The 14,737-nt window shown below is 32.9% G+C and overlaps 1 protein-coding gene across 1 annotated transcript; it reads left to right on the top strand.

Moving 5' to 3' along the window:
- The first annotated feature begins 11,244 nt into the window (after window positions 1-11,244).
- Window positions 11,245-13,600, top strand: LOC124362463 (protein atonal). The gene has a single exon (XM_046816983.1). It carries the CDS (start codon window positions 11,286-11,288, stop codon window positions 12,198-12,200), a length of 915 nt encoding a protein of 304 aa, XP_046672939.1. The 5' UTR covers window positions 11,245-11,285; the 3' UTR covers window positions 12,201-13,600.
- Window positions 13,601-14,737: the final 1,137 nt, after the last annotated feature.

Raw genomic sequence — 14,737 nt, 5'->3', positions numbered from 1 at the left:
CCTCGAACTGGAAGTAACTTTTTCTTCATATGGCAGGCCATTTTTGAGTGTTTTGTCCCTATACTTGAAACGTTTTGTAAAAAAAATTTTTACCATAAACTTATATGCGTAATACATTTTTTCAGGAAAATGTGGGTATAATTATGGTATAAAAACATTATGCATAAACCATAAAGAATGACTGCCGATTTATTCTTCATTGTATCTAGTTTCAGAAAATATATAATGGTATCTCGGTTCTCTTGAAGAAAAAATTATATATATTGTAAAAACCACAAATCGTACATAAAATACAAAATTTGTTACTATGGGTACGATTATTTGCTAAAATTTTCAAACAATATAATTCTTACACTAAATGTTTTGAAAATATACCAAAATTTAGCGAATTATACACATTGTTTTATCATACCATTGCATATAATAATAATAATGATTATCTTATCTCATTCCTAATTCAGATAGGTAGCATTATAGTTTTGTTTGTAACTGACCTTATCCATTTTATAAAATTCATCAGTAATCCAAAGAAAGAGGTTTGTTGGTACATCTGATCTTTAAATTATACTTATTTTATATATTTAACTAACCATTAATATAGTGTTCAATTAAAATAAGATTGTAAAATTGGACAGTTTATTATGAGCTTTTAAATTTTGAGTTATGCTACTTTGGGAACTAAAGACACAGTTAAGATCATTTTAGGACTAGTCCTAGTCCATTATTAAAAACATCCTTCATGTGAAATTATTTGAACTAAACATTCAAATATAATTACGAATTATGTGATTGAAATTTTAGTCTGTGATTAGAAGTGATTAAGCTAGCTTTTTTTAAACAACTGAGTTGTGTTGCTTTTGAAAGTCATACAAGACTGGATAAGGCTAATTCTGGAAATAACCTTTGACTTGACCATTCATTTAATTAAATCACATTTTACTAGAATGTATTGCTTAATGCATAATGTGTTGTCATTAACTGCGCTGCTCATGGATAAGTCTCTGGAACTCTTAAGACTCATTTTTGTGTTTTGAAACAGTATTAATGTTAAGGACAAATATTTTGTAATGGGGCTTTTTAAAAATGGCTTTTTTCGTTATCATTCATAATGCTCTTAAGGAAAAGAGGTATCAATTTACATCCTGTCAAAAGATCTAAATTAACCCTTTGTAAAACTGTAATAGAATTTAGAAAAGTATACTAAATTCTAGTTACTGTTCTCACGGACGCCTGAATATATAAAACAGCAACCAGCAACAAACACAGGAACGGTTATTACTGTTGTAGAAATGAAGGCGTTATTTGTTGTCTTCAATATCAATCTTGCGAGAATCTGAAACGTGTCGTCAAAACTTTAGATCATTGCAAACTGTTGCGTGAAAAAAATAATCTAAGGGTAGAACCATAATAATATTTGAATTATTACAAGTATATAACATTTTTCTTAAAATAAGAAACAACATTGATAATTATTTGTATTAAAAGCTGAATATTAGAAATATAATAGGCCAACAACTATGATAATATGTTATATGGATAAATGTTTTCTTGAAAATATAATACTACTTATTGATATTATAATATAATATTACGCTAATATTCCTTACTGGGGGTAATTAATGTTACAATCAGAATTAATAATGTTGTAACAGAATTGTTTAACAATATCGAGATTATGTTTTAAAATATCTTTTCATATTCTGAATTTTGAAATAGAACATCGCTGTTATAATGTTTTAACCAAACAAGTTTTAGCTGTACATCATCAGGGATGCTCTATCAAGGTCGCAGGAGCATCCGCAGAAAAGGATCAACTGACCGCTTGATTTTATTCTGTACTATATTGAGTAATAAATATAAATAAACGTTGCCGTTTATTTTTACAGATGAAATCGTAGTCTACTCAATATGTAGATGCTAAAGATTTCGCTATATTTTTTAAAACTTCAATCTATATACAATTAATCTCATATAATACAGTGAAACATCACTAGCACTGTGTTTTAACTTATTGTTATCTAAGTTCTGCGTTCCTTCTAGTTCTGTGGGAGAGAACGATAAATATAAAACATGATTACATAGCCTATAAAAGGAATTGCAATTTGTAAGAATTATCTCTGAAGTTTTATTCCACGACTCCTCAGAAGTACTAATACATGATTCTCCTTTTACAAGTAAAATTTACAATAATAAGCAACGATTCACATTAAGGAAGATGCGTGACTTTATAATAGAAATTACTCTTTGTGCTTGGTAAAGGATTACCTCGATCTATTTCTTAAGTTAGTTATTTTTCAAAATTTGTTTCTAGAATAAAGAATTTTTCTATTTCATTTATGTAGCCCGAAAATTCTTTTGCTAAATGCGGATGTGAAATTTATTGTATACTTGTTTACCAGATTTATTCTAGCATTCTTCCGTTTTAGAAAGTTGAAAGCTAACATGTTGAAGCTTTGTATTAATCTCACTAGTACCACACCCGTTAAAACAGTTACTGTATGTTAGTAACTGTTAAATTAGACTTGTAACATACTTGTTGCATAGTAAAAGATTTTGTTTCCAGTCAACTAATGTCACACTGTACATAGTACCAAACTGTTAGCAATTAACAGAATTACGTCGAACCCTACATACAATATGTTCCATTTTGTCCATTTTTGTTTTGTTTGAAGAAACAAACATTTCCGTAAATTTGAAGAGTTCAAATACACGATGATTGCGTAAGAATTGAAATTTACACCACATATCCAGTAAAAACTCATTTAAGATCTGTTAAATTGACGTTCATCTCGATTCTACCAAACATTATATCGGTCGCATAAAAATTGTTGGAGATGTGTAGTTTAAAAAATATTCTGAGTCCGCATTCAAACGTGTTAATTATAGAAAAAAAAACATTTCAGACTTTTTTGTGAATACTCACAAAGTATACAAAAAAATACACTTAAAAAACTCATTTAGATGCGAGTGTGACATCTAACATAATTAAAAACCTCAAGATTTATCACGAACATTAAATCATTTGTTTTAAATCAATTGAAAGAAGTTATAAATTTATTACAAATAATTAATTTTAAAGATACGAATTTTGTACAGGTAAATGCATTTTATGTGACATTTCAACGTTAATATGATAAAATATTCGTTTGTTCAAAAATCCATTTTGAGATTTGCACAATGTATTGATAGCCTAGTCTGCGGTGGTAAATAAAACAGTCATTTCGTTTTCAAGATATTTTAGAATTATATATTTAATTCGGGTATACAATACATACTCGTACCTTTACATTAAGGGCACTTTCTTCGGAGTTTCTTAACAAATGTACTATATACTTTAGACTCGGATTAAGAAATTTATACAATAAAGCTACTTAATATATGAATGATAAAAATCGTTTACTTTCTCTATCCACTGCGCCTAGTTGTTACCAAACATGGGAGACCGACGTTTAAAAAAAGCTTTTGCAGGCTAATATTTCCTTCTCCTCCTCATCTCCACGTTAGGACGAATGCTATCTAAGGAATGGATACATCTATATTAACATTGGTAATAACCTTTTAATTGTAATGAAAATATTAATTACTAAACATTCACGTTTTAAACCTGCCGTTAGGATGCTTAAATTCCCAAAATACTAACATAGAAATTATACATCATACATGTGGTACTTATGGCAGCATATTCATACATGTGTCCATTCATTCAAATCTTTAAACGCCGCCACTTAAGACAGCTTCAAGTTATTCTAAAAACCGCAGGGGTATTTCAGCTTAACCCTCCTCTCTGCATCTAAAACAATAAATGCATAACAATTCCATGTTTGTTTACTTTTAATTTTAATATTGTTGCGAATCTATGTTTTCTCAATTAGTGCAATTATATGATTTGTAACTGGTGAGATTTTTTATTTATTGTTCAAAAACTCTACGCACTCAACAAGTTGTACTTTCGTGAATCACACACACACACACACACACACACACACACACACACACACACACACACACACACACACACACTCACACACTCACACACACACACACACACATACACATTTTCTATATCATATAAACAACAATAACAACTGTAAACTAATAATAATAATATGAAGATATAAGAATGATAAGTAAAAATAATAAGTACAGTTTAAATAGGCAATTATATTTATAATTTATTTTCTGAAAGCATGCGATGAGAGACAATATGTCATGGTTGATAGAATTTTCTCAGATCATCTGAAGATGTCTGGTGTGCAGCTAAAATCAGTTTAAGCTACAAGAAGTTATATTCCTTTTATTAAAATTTTACACCCTACCAGGGTGAGACGCTAAGAAAATGTCATTTATCATGTTATTGTTATTTTTCAGTAAAATCTCTTGAAGGATAATAGTGGTATGACAAATAACACCTTGCGGATCTTGGAGAGGGGGAGGCAGAGGTAGTTTAAATTCTTCCACCATTTCTGAAAATTTCTTAAGCGTCTCCTTCACAATCTTGTGAACAAATTCCATTGCTGGAAGTACAGATAATAGGCTAAACCCAGTATAGAATTGAGATCTTTTCTAGGAGTTACTTGTCCTTCTCATACGTCCATGGGCCGTTAATATTCTGTTTATTGAGGTCAAACTAAAGTGTTTGGAATATAATAAATGTTCTCGATTTCACTCTGTAGTTGATTAACAATAATTAATACGTGAAGAACGATGTATAATGTGGTTTCTTTGATTACTTCGTATTGAACCACCTAACAGGATACATGTGTTTTTCAGAGTTCTCCGACTTGTCAGCAGCCCAGTTCAATTGTCCTACAATGAGTGGGGTCAGGGCCAATCGTACAATGATACAGTGGCCCAGATTGTCACCCTGGCGGGGGAACATATGGCCGGCACACGACTGGCTACACCCCACTTGTCTCCACCTGCCGTCACAGGTGCCGGCTCCAGAGACCTCCACCATCGGCGTCGAAGAGGAGGCACAGTATTGGCGATTTACCAATAGAGGATGATATAGGACTACACAGTAGTTTTAGCACCGTAAAGAATAATGAAACGCTTTGCCTATTTATTATTCTTTGCATCACACAATATATTCTCCTTCATCCTCTGACATTGGACACTGACTCCACTTGGTAACTAACCTTTGTTCCCATGTCGAAACATCGTCTTAGTAGTTGATAGTAGATTTTCATGTATAGTAATCATATAACCCCCTAGCTGGGTCTAATAACGATTTCCTTAAACGTCCCCATTAAAAATTTAGGTAGCAACGATCTGGGTTACTAAATTTTCTATTTTGTATACCTAAATATAGCGATTCTTACAGATTTAAAACATCATGGTTTCAGTTTATTTTCAAAGTTAAGAATGTTTTACAGATTTCAGGTTGGAGAAGTACACATTGTGTTTGCTTTTCTCAGTGTTGAAGAGGGAGAAACTTAAAAAGTTGGTGACGTTATAATATGCTCTATGTTCTAACAACTAAAATTCAAGGAGGGAATTCAAAAACACACTTTCAAGTAACTGTCGTTCTAATGTCTTTCATGTTTTTAAGATAACCGAGTTAATTTTCAGATACAATCAGATACAAATTAGTTTGTAATATAATAATTGTTAAAGTCAAAATAAATGCTTAAATTTTGAATTGAACTTAGTACGCTCCTTAATTATATAATTAGAAACTTAGAAGGTCCTGATTAAAGATTCTAAAATGTCAACCTTGTTAAGCCAAATATATATGGCTGATTACTTTTAATATTTCAGTCAATGGTATTTGATTAAAACATTAAAGTCTGTTGATTAAAGTAATGCCACTTAAATCCATGACAAAGTGATACAGCTGATAATAAAATGCAGTGTTATAGAATATCATCCATAATAGGTACTGTAAGACCTTAAGAGGTTGACTAGTAGAAGTAAGATTGCTGATAACAATATTTCAGAATATCAAACCTGAAAAATGAAGGCTGTTTAGAAAAGCGTTCTAGAATTTTAATAACGGAAAGTACAAATGAAGGGGCAGTGCCACTAAGAAATGTCATTTTAATCACTGGACACAGTTTCATTAATAGTCCTTGTAATCTCTGTAAACAAAATGTTATTTAGAGACAAAATTCTAACAAAAATTCCTCAATAGGAAATATTTCCTTCCCAATCGCATGTGAACGCACTGCCCACTTTACGTGCGTGTTTCATGCTATAGTTTGTGGTTAGTTATAAACACAGTTTACCTCTCGTAATTTGCCGATTCTGAAACCACATCCACAAATTACAAGTTAGAGTTGAAAGTGTATTAGAACATTAAATTATACATCTGATTCAATCGTATTATTACATTACTCCATTGCATGTTTATACACTGATTATGGCATTTAAATAATCAACCATACTCACGTTTATCACAATAATCCATTGGCACTTTTTATATGGTTTAGGATTGAACATGGAAACATGGAAATATTCGTGGAAATACATTAAAATTGTAAGATTTGTGTAGATTAGTAGAAGGAATAATTGTGAGATTCCTTACTGAAGAGATTATGATATTTTTGGCCTTTTGGCATTCTGTGGAAGAAAAGGTAACGAAGTTCATTTCACATGGAAACTCCATAACTTGTTAACTGAAGAGGACATATACACGATGATGCAATGACATTACCGATTACTTAGATCCACATATGGAATCATTCGTAGATTAAGAGATCTAAATGGCCTACTTTCTGAAAATTCTGTGAGAGAAAAATGGATAAAGTGCATTTCCTTCGGAAACTCTATAAATAGTTTAAAACCAACTCTGTCAACCAAAACGTTGCTGGTGTAAAAAGAAAGAAAAGTCTTCTTGGTAATTTCAGTGCTTTTGTTTCAAATTAGGGTATTAATAATCATTAATTAAAATCGTAAAACCGAATTTAATAGAGATCAACTTTCTATTGGAAAAGTGGAAAATTTTAAAACATTGAAATGTACGCTCTCAGGATGAGCATACAGCATTCTATGATCTCTTTAGCTATTATCGTATACTGCAACAAATTTTATATTGACCAAATTTTGCAAACTGTTCAACGTGGGGTAAAGAGGAGACGATCTGCTAAGTAACCCAAGCACATGTTAACCGCTGTTAAATAGTCCCATGTGTTAGCAGAAAGCCCAGTACATCCACCATATACCGTGGTATAGTAGGCATCACATATTCATGATTCCGTCCGCGGTTAGACACGGTCAGGAGGAAATTGCGGCTCTCTGAGCGCGGTTGGCTCGTGTTATTTCACTCGTAAAGTGAGCTCGCTTCGCTCGCCGCCGTGGCGGTACGGAGATGTACTGCCGCGTCACGGCCGCACCGACCGCACTAATTGATCGACACTACCTCTACCTGCCCGGTGCGGTCCGTGCCCGTCACGTTTAAATTGTTCCAACCCTGAATTCCTAAAACTGGGGTTCCTAATTTCTGATCGCCCTTCTCAAAGCGAGCTCCAGTCTGACGTACATTCTTTCTATTTACTTGTCCGCATTCTGAGAGTTCATGAAGAATAATCTAAATATTAATAGTTATATTTATTAGTATGTTTATTTTTTTCAAGATTTGGTGTATTTACTATTTAAATAAAGGTATGCACTTAAAACAAATTAATAATGATAGCTATGAGTTGCGATACCGTAAAGTGGTCTTATAAGAGCCAAATAATATATCTAAATAATAACTTGAGAACCTTTCTGCATTTTAGACTTTTAATCTTTCCCTTTATGACCTTATGGAGTAGTTATTTTATTTCAGTTATGAAGAAAAACTTTTTTGTGTGTAAAATACCGAGCCGTGTATTAGACAATTTACAGTTTATGACGATGACATTAACTGTGTCTCGCGCCTGCGCGCAGGCTCTGCCGTATTTCCAAATTGTTGTATTGTTACAATAATCATAATACATTGTTATTTTTGCTGTTTTTTTATTGTAATATAACTTTAAAATTATATTTGGAATAAAAATGTTTGAGTTTAAATTTAATCTAGCATATTCCATTCAGTTGTTCTTTGTTAAATGCCGGCAGCACTGGCGGCTATCCTAAACAACACTCATTAACTATTTCCTGTCTTAGAATTATGAAGATGTCTAATTTTAAATATATATTATTAACACAAATCCGAACGTTTTATATTTTTTAATATTTCTTTTAATATTTGGTAATTCCAATACGTATCTTAAACAATATTTTTCAACCTTATTGTTGAAACAGTAAAAATAACTACGAAAATAATAGGAAAAAACTAAAAAATCATTTGGGTACGTCATGATCACATTCCATAGCTCTAGAACCAAAAATGAGGGCGTAAAATGTTTGAATTATAACATTGTTCTTTTGGTGAAAAAAATCAAGATTATTGCAATAAATCCGGCCCTTATAATAATACTTTGTTGATATCATATAAATATGTACTGCTTCAAACGTGTACTCGCTACAATATTAGTATAAACATTCGTCCCCTGTTAGAGAACAGAGAATTGCATACAAAGCTGCAGAGAAGGTCCAGATATTTCTGGAGAAGAAATAAGAAGTGTAAACATTCAGCATATTTCCCAGTAATTATATGACGTTGAGGAGAGAGCCAATTTGTGAATGGCCATTGAACGACATTTCATAAAACATTTGTGAGGGTTTTGACGAGTACTATTCCCTGCTTTTACAATACATTTGTAAGGGTTGTAACGAGTACCACTCTCTGTTTACACAAACCATTTGTGAGGATTGTAACGAGTACCACTCTCTGTTTTCACAAAACATTTGTGAGGGTTGTAACGAGTACCACTCTCTGTTTTCACAAAACATTTGTGAGGGTTGTAACGAGTACCACTCTCTGTTTTCACAAAACATTTGTGAGGGTTGTAACGAGTACCACTCTCTGTTTTCACAAAACATTTGTGAGGGTTGTAACGAGTACCACTCTCTGTTTTCACAAAACATTTGTGAGGGTTGTAACGAGTACCACTCTCTGTTTTCACAAAACATTTGTGAGGGTTGTAACGAGTACCACTCTCTGTTTTCACAAAACATTTGAGAGGGTTGTAACGAGTACCACACTCTGTTTTCACAAAACATTTGTGATGGTTGTAGCGAGTACCACTCTCTGTTTTCACAAAACATTTGTGATGGGTTGTAACGAGTACCACACTCTGTTTTCACAAAACATTTGTGAGGTTTGTAACGAGTACCACTCTCTGTTTTCACAAAACATTTGTGAGGGTTGTAACGAGTACCACTCTCTGTTTTCACAAAACATTTGTGAGGGTTGTAACGAGTACCACTCTCTGTTTTCACAAAACATTTGTGAGGGTTGTAACGAGTACCACTCTCTGTTTTCACAAAACATTTGAGAGGGTTGTAACGAGTACCACACTCTGTTTTCACAAAACATTTGTGAGGGTTGTAGCGAGTACCACTCTCTGTTTTCACAAAACATTTGTGAGGGTTGTAACGAGAACCACTCTCTGTTTTCACAAAACATTTATGAGGGTTGTAACGAGTACCACTCTCTGTTTTTAATAGTAAAGAAAATTTTAATGGTTTTGGGTTGTTACGAATAGTTTTGAAATTATGAAGGACCGTACTACCTTACGCCAAGATATTAAAAGTTCTAAACTTATGAAGGTTTTACCTTATATTTATTTAATAATAAAGGGAAGATCTGTTTCAATGTTCTTGTTCTGTTTAACACAAGATTAACCTAAGTTTTCAATTGTAATGAATCGTAAAAAAGATATAAAACATCGAATACGATTCCAATGCATCGCACACAACATTAATCAACAATGTAGATGCTTTTAAATGAAAAAAATAAGGACATTTCTAATAATTTGTCTCTATTTTGAAGATAATGTAAGTTTTGTCTTATTACGAAAAATTTCACCTTATTACTTTTGCAAAGAGGTGAAACACGGTTATTTTAAACATTTTGCAGTAATTTTGTATCAAAAGATTTTTCTTAACTCTTGATCAATATTTTTGTTACTTTGATAGGGTTATAGATCTTCGTATCAATGAATCGTACATTTTTAATGGCCACACTTTTGTCTATTTTTACAAAAAGAGTTGTACATATTTAATTTTCAAAGATAACCTATTTTGACTAGTGGTGCCGACAAAATATAATGTGGGAATAAACACATAGCTATGTCGTTGGCACCACAAAGCAAAACTGCTTAATTCACTTGTTACATAAATAAAAGTTTTACCAGTATTATCCCAAGTATGGTTTAATATATTAACTAATATTAATCACGCTTGATATTGTCGTAAATATATGACTAAGTGGTTAGGCCTACTACTAACCTCACGAGCAATATTTACTTGTACCGCGATACACGGAGACTTTAACGCACTAATATACTGATGTCGCATGCCATTGAGTTTTCACCATTGTTATATCATCAATACAAATATTTCACTATGCTTTTTTTATCTATAGTTTTATCTCATCAACATTGTGGAAAGTGAAATGGTTTAATTAATTTGACTATGAACTTGAAAAATAATACAAATGGGTTCACATAAAACGTATAAATGCTGGATATTATGCCTAATCATGCGATCCACATTTTAAGAAATAGGCGTTTTAATGTAAAACTTATTTTAATTCGTAATTAGTAAATTTTTAAGATACCATTAACCTACCATATGCGTTACTATGCCACATTTATGCAACATCACTTTTTTGATACCATACAAAGTAATCTTTTGTACTTGTTCGTAATATAAAAAGGATGAGAGCAAAATGTTCTACAGCTTCAATACGGTGTGGTAGAAAATGTGTTAAAACCAAGGAATAATTTACCTGAAAGAACTTTTAAGTTTTAATTTTTAAATAAATAATATTATTTTATAAATAGATTTGATATAATGTCCATAACGTTTGGCATTTAAATCCCCAATCGAGGACAAATGATGTGTATTAAATTGTGTAACATGTATACCGACACCACGCCCGGAGGGGCGGAGCTTAGGTCACGTGACACGGACACGCGCTACCCCTCGATCCCCTCTCCCTGCACCGCTACAGGTGCCGGTCCTGGGCCGCCGCTCTACACTCGCCCGTCCTCTCATCATTGCGTTCTTTGCTCTGTGAGGGAGAGGTCGTCTTCTGCCGCTCTCGTATCAGGTCACGTGCTCGTGTCTATTCTGATAGTAAAGTGAACGTGGACTTTTATTTTGTGACAATTCTTTCTAACTATGAACTTTTAGTGGAAAAGTTGTATATTTATTATCATTAACTGTTGCTTTTTGAACTCTAGTGTTTTATCATGGAGAGTACCAGTTATTATCACAAGCGATATGTGTCCGACGATATCGACTCCCTGTCTGCGTCTCCCGGCCACGACTCTGCTATCAGCGTGACGCCCCCTCCGCACAACTCAGGCGGTTACATGGTCTACCCGTCGTCCAAACTGACAAAGTCTCCCTTGCCACCCTTTTCGTTCACCCGGAGATCTCCCGCGGTTTCTTCTGATATCCTGCCCGCCTACGACACTCTGTCCGACGGCTGCCACACACCCAGCCCTGACAGCTTCCGATCGGTGACTCCGGAAATGGTTGATCTCCAGAAACACTACACAACCTTGTTGTCCGCCGAAGCCCCCAACCGACTGGTCGACCCCCAGCTGCATTATCCTGCCAACACTTCTCCGGAATCTTACAAAGTCTCCAACCCGTTCATGAACGTCTTCATGTACGCCCAGAAACAACAGAGGTATCCGGAAGCCGAACCGGTCGTCCACACCAACGACCCGAACCTCTATGACTTCTCGAACAAGCACAGAAAGTTCCAAGTCAGGAAGTGCGTTCTGGTGGAGAACCAACAACGTGATTACCAGCCGAAACCGGTGGAACTGAGGACAGACGAGATGGTCCAGAGAGAGAGGGTCGAAGATTACGACGATGACAGCCTCTTGAGCAGTGAAGACTTCATGGATGACAAAGGTGACGACAAGTCTGCCCATCGCAGACTAGCCGGGAAAGACGTCAACCCAACAGTGATGAAGAAGAGGAGATTGGCTGCCAACGCGAGGGAACGCCGGAGGATGCAGAACTTGAACAAGGCCTTCGACAGACTAAGGACCGTTCTTCCGTCCCTTGGCAACGACCGGCAACTCTCCAAATACGAGACCTTGCAGATGGCTCAGACCTACATCAACGCGCTCAACGATCTGCTACAGTAAAGGTACGCCTCCTCACTCCCTAGTTCCTGTACCGGTTTAAGGACTTTGTCGTATATCTTGTGGTAAATCTAACTGCTCCCGGCTCAATAGCTTTATTATGGCCTTGATGTGCATTACTGTACATTACAAAATGAATGGCGGTAAATGACTTTACATGCATGCCATTAAGATTTATCTCTCTATTATGCCTTACTTTGTCTAGAATCTCTTTAGATTTTCCTTTGTGTTCGTCAATTGGATCTCAAGCGAAATATGTCCAGTTTTACATGGTTTTTACTGTTATTTGTAAATTATATTTTTAGTTTAAATTTTGTTTTTTTGTAATTTCTTGTAATATTAATGATAATAGTTTAAGAATATGTTAGTGTATTGGCTGTGTTATTTATAAGATACTGGTTCTACTTGTGTCATTAATTAGACGTAAGAATAAAAAACTTTTAACAGACATAGTTGACTTCATGTAGCTGTCGGTTAGTGCATATTCTAAAATAGATGTTCCTCGTATATCGTACCTCAAACATTGAACAATAAGTTTAAATGAGTTCTTTAAATTAAATGTGTAGTATTTTTTTGTCCCTATAACTTTTTATACTTTACTGATCTCGTTTTAATTCCTTCCGATTTCAAAAGAAGAAACGCTTTAGTGGAAAATGATTTAGTTAGATAAATATGGAGGTACCTTGTATATTAATGAACGATTGCAAACTAGTCATTATTAAATATTAGTCTATGGCCTAGTTGATGGTGTTATTAATTTTTATGTTCAAAGAAATAGAATAAACAATTTTTGTTTTTAATATTTCAATTTCAGTTCTCAGATTATTATTATATGGCCTGTTGGTAAAAATTAAATTAATTCCAATGTTACTAAAATATATAATAGCATATCTAAATCTCAAATGATTAAAATGTTGTAGTTGTGTTTGTATTTTTCTGTAAGTCGGTAGGTAGGGTTGTCTTCGATGGGTAAATATATAATTTTGTTTCTGATTAGCAAAATTACCTGTTTTACAAAAGGTACTACATAGTAATTCTAAAACCATTATTTAGTACATTTAAACTAGTTACTACTACGTCTAGTTATGGTATATAAAATGTTTAACATATTTCAATGTAAATTCTATTAGCCTAATGTTACTTCGTTGCCATAAAATACAAAAATGTATACTGTATTGATAAATTAATTACGTTAAACTCACGTGCCTTATTGTTTTCATGGCTTCAGTAATAAAAATACGTTTGTAACTTGTGCCAGATTCTAGTATTAGTTTAGGCTATTTATATTTGTACATTATATATTTATCTGTGATAAGCAATTATTTGCAGTATTGTGTTAGACTGGTTTCACTTTATGTACAAATGTATATTGTCTATTGTGTAAATAAACATTGTTAAGTAAAAGCAATAAACTATTAATTATATATGATGATTTGTAATTTGCAATCCTTACATTATTTTCCTCATAATAGTTGTGTGTATAAATTCGACAAGTGTAATTTATAGTACTACAATCATTATAAAATATTCTTAAAATACAAAAAATGTTTATTAATTTAATAATATTTGGCCCTGGGTGAGGTTGAGTATCCTGATAAACATCATATAAACACACTTGTTAATTAACTATACGTTACCTATGTATTGTCTAAGGACTCTGATAAAAAAAAAAAAAACATTTATACCAGGATCTTTAAAATCATTAGATTAAATATGATCCAAAGTATGCAATTGAATTATTAAAATGAGTTAAAGATAATACGATGGATTTACAAAAATTTTAAAGCCTATTTATTGAAAACAAATTAAAAAGAGAATGTTTGTCATGTTGTAAACAAGTATGAGTAACATTCACTGTTTCTCGATTGTTTCCAATAAAATGAGTCATTCAAATATTGTTAATCTGTTGTATTATCTTTAACGCATTTTTAGTTGAAAAACTGCAAACTTTGGCTCAATTAGACTAATTAATTCTACGATCTTGGTATAAAACTATTCAGTACAAATGACAATCTGACTCATAAATTATCGTCAAAGTGTTATATCTCTGTGCCTTGGTCAAATATTTTAATCAGTTTTCTATCAAGTTATATGCTTCATCGCTGATAAAAAATGTCTGCTTTCGAGGGGTGATAGTGAAATTATTAGATCCAGTGGTAAAGTTAATTTGCCTCATTTATCTTATTGTACAGTTAAGAGGTAATTACAATGATATTTAACCTTTTATTTACTGACTTAAAGAATGTACAATTTGTATACTATATAGTATACATATACAGTAATACATATGTATTATACAACTCGAAAAGTTACGAAACGATTTTCGTTATAAATATAATAACTATTGATTTGGCAATTTTGAACAAAATTGTGAAAAAACTGAAACAATTGGAAGCAAACTGGAAAAATCGAGGAGGGTCAGCCTTTCAGTGCATCAAAAATCACCAATATTTATTTATATCAACTCCTTGATAAACATACATAATACATTTGTTTTAATTTTAATATTGCTTTCCTAATTCTTACTATACAATAAATTT

This window comes from Homalodisca vitripennis, chromosome 5, assembly GCF_021130785.1.
Source record: "Homalodisca vitripennis isolate AUS2020 chromosome 5, UT_GWSS_2.1, whole genome shotgun sequence".
NCBI lineage: Eukaryota > Metazoa > Arthropoda > Insecta > Hemiptera > Cicadellidae > Homalodisca > Homalodisca vitripennis.
Note: the sequence above shows the minus strand (reverse complement) of the source record. Positions and strands in the feature narration are given on the sequence as shown.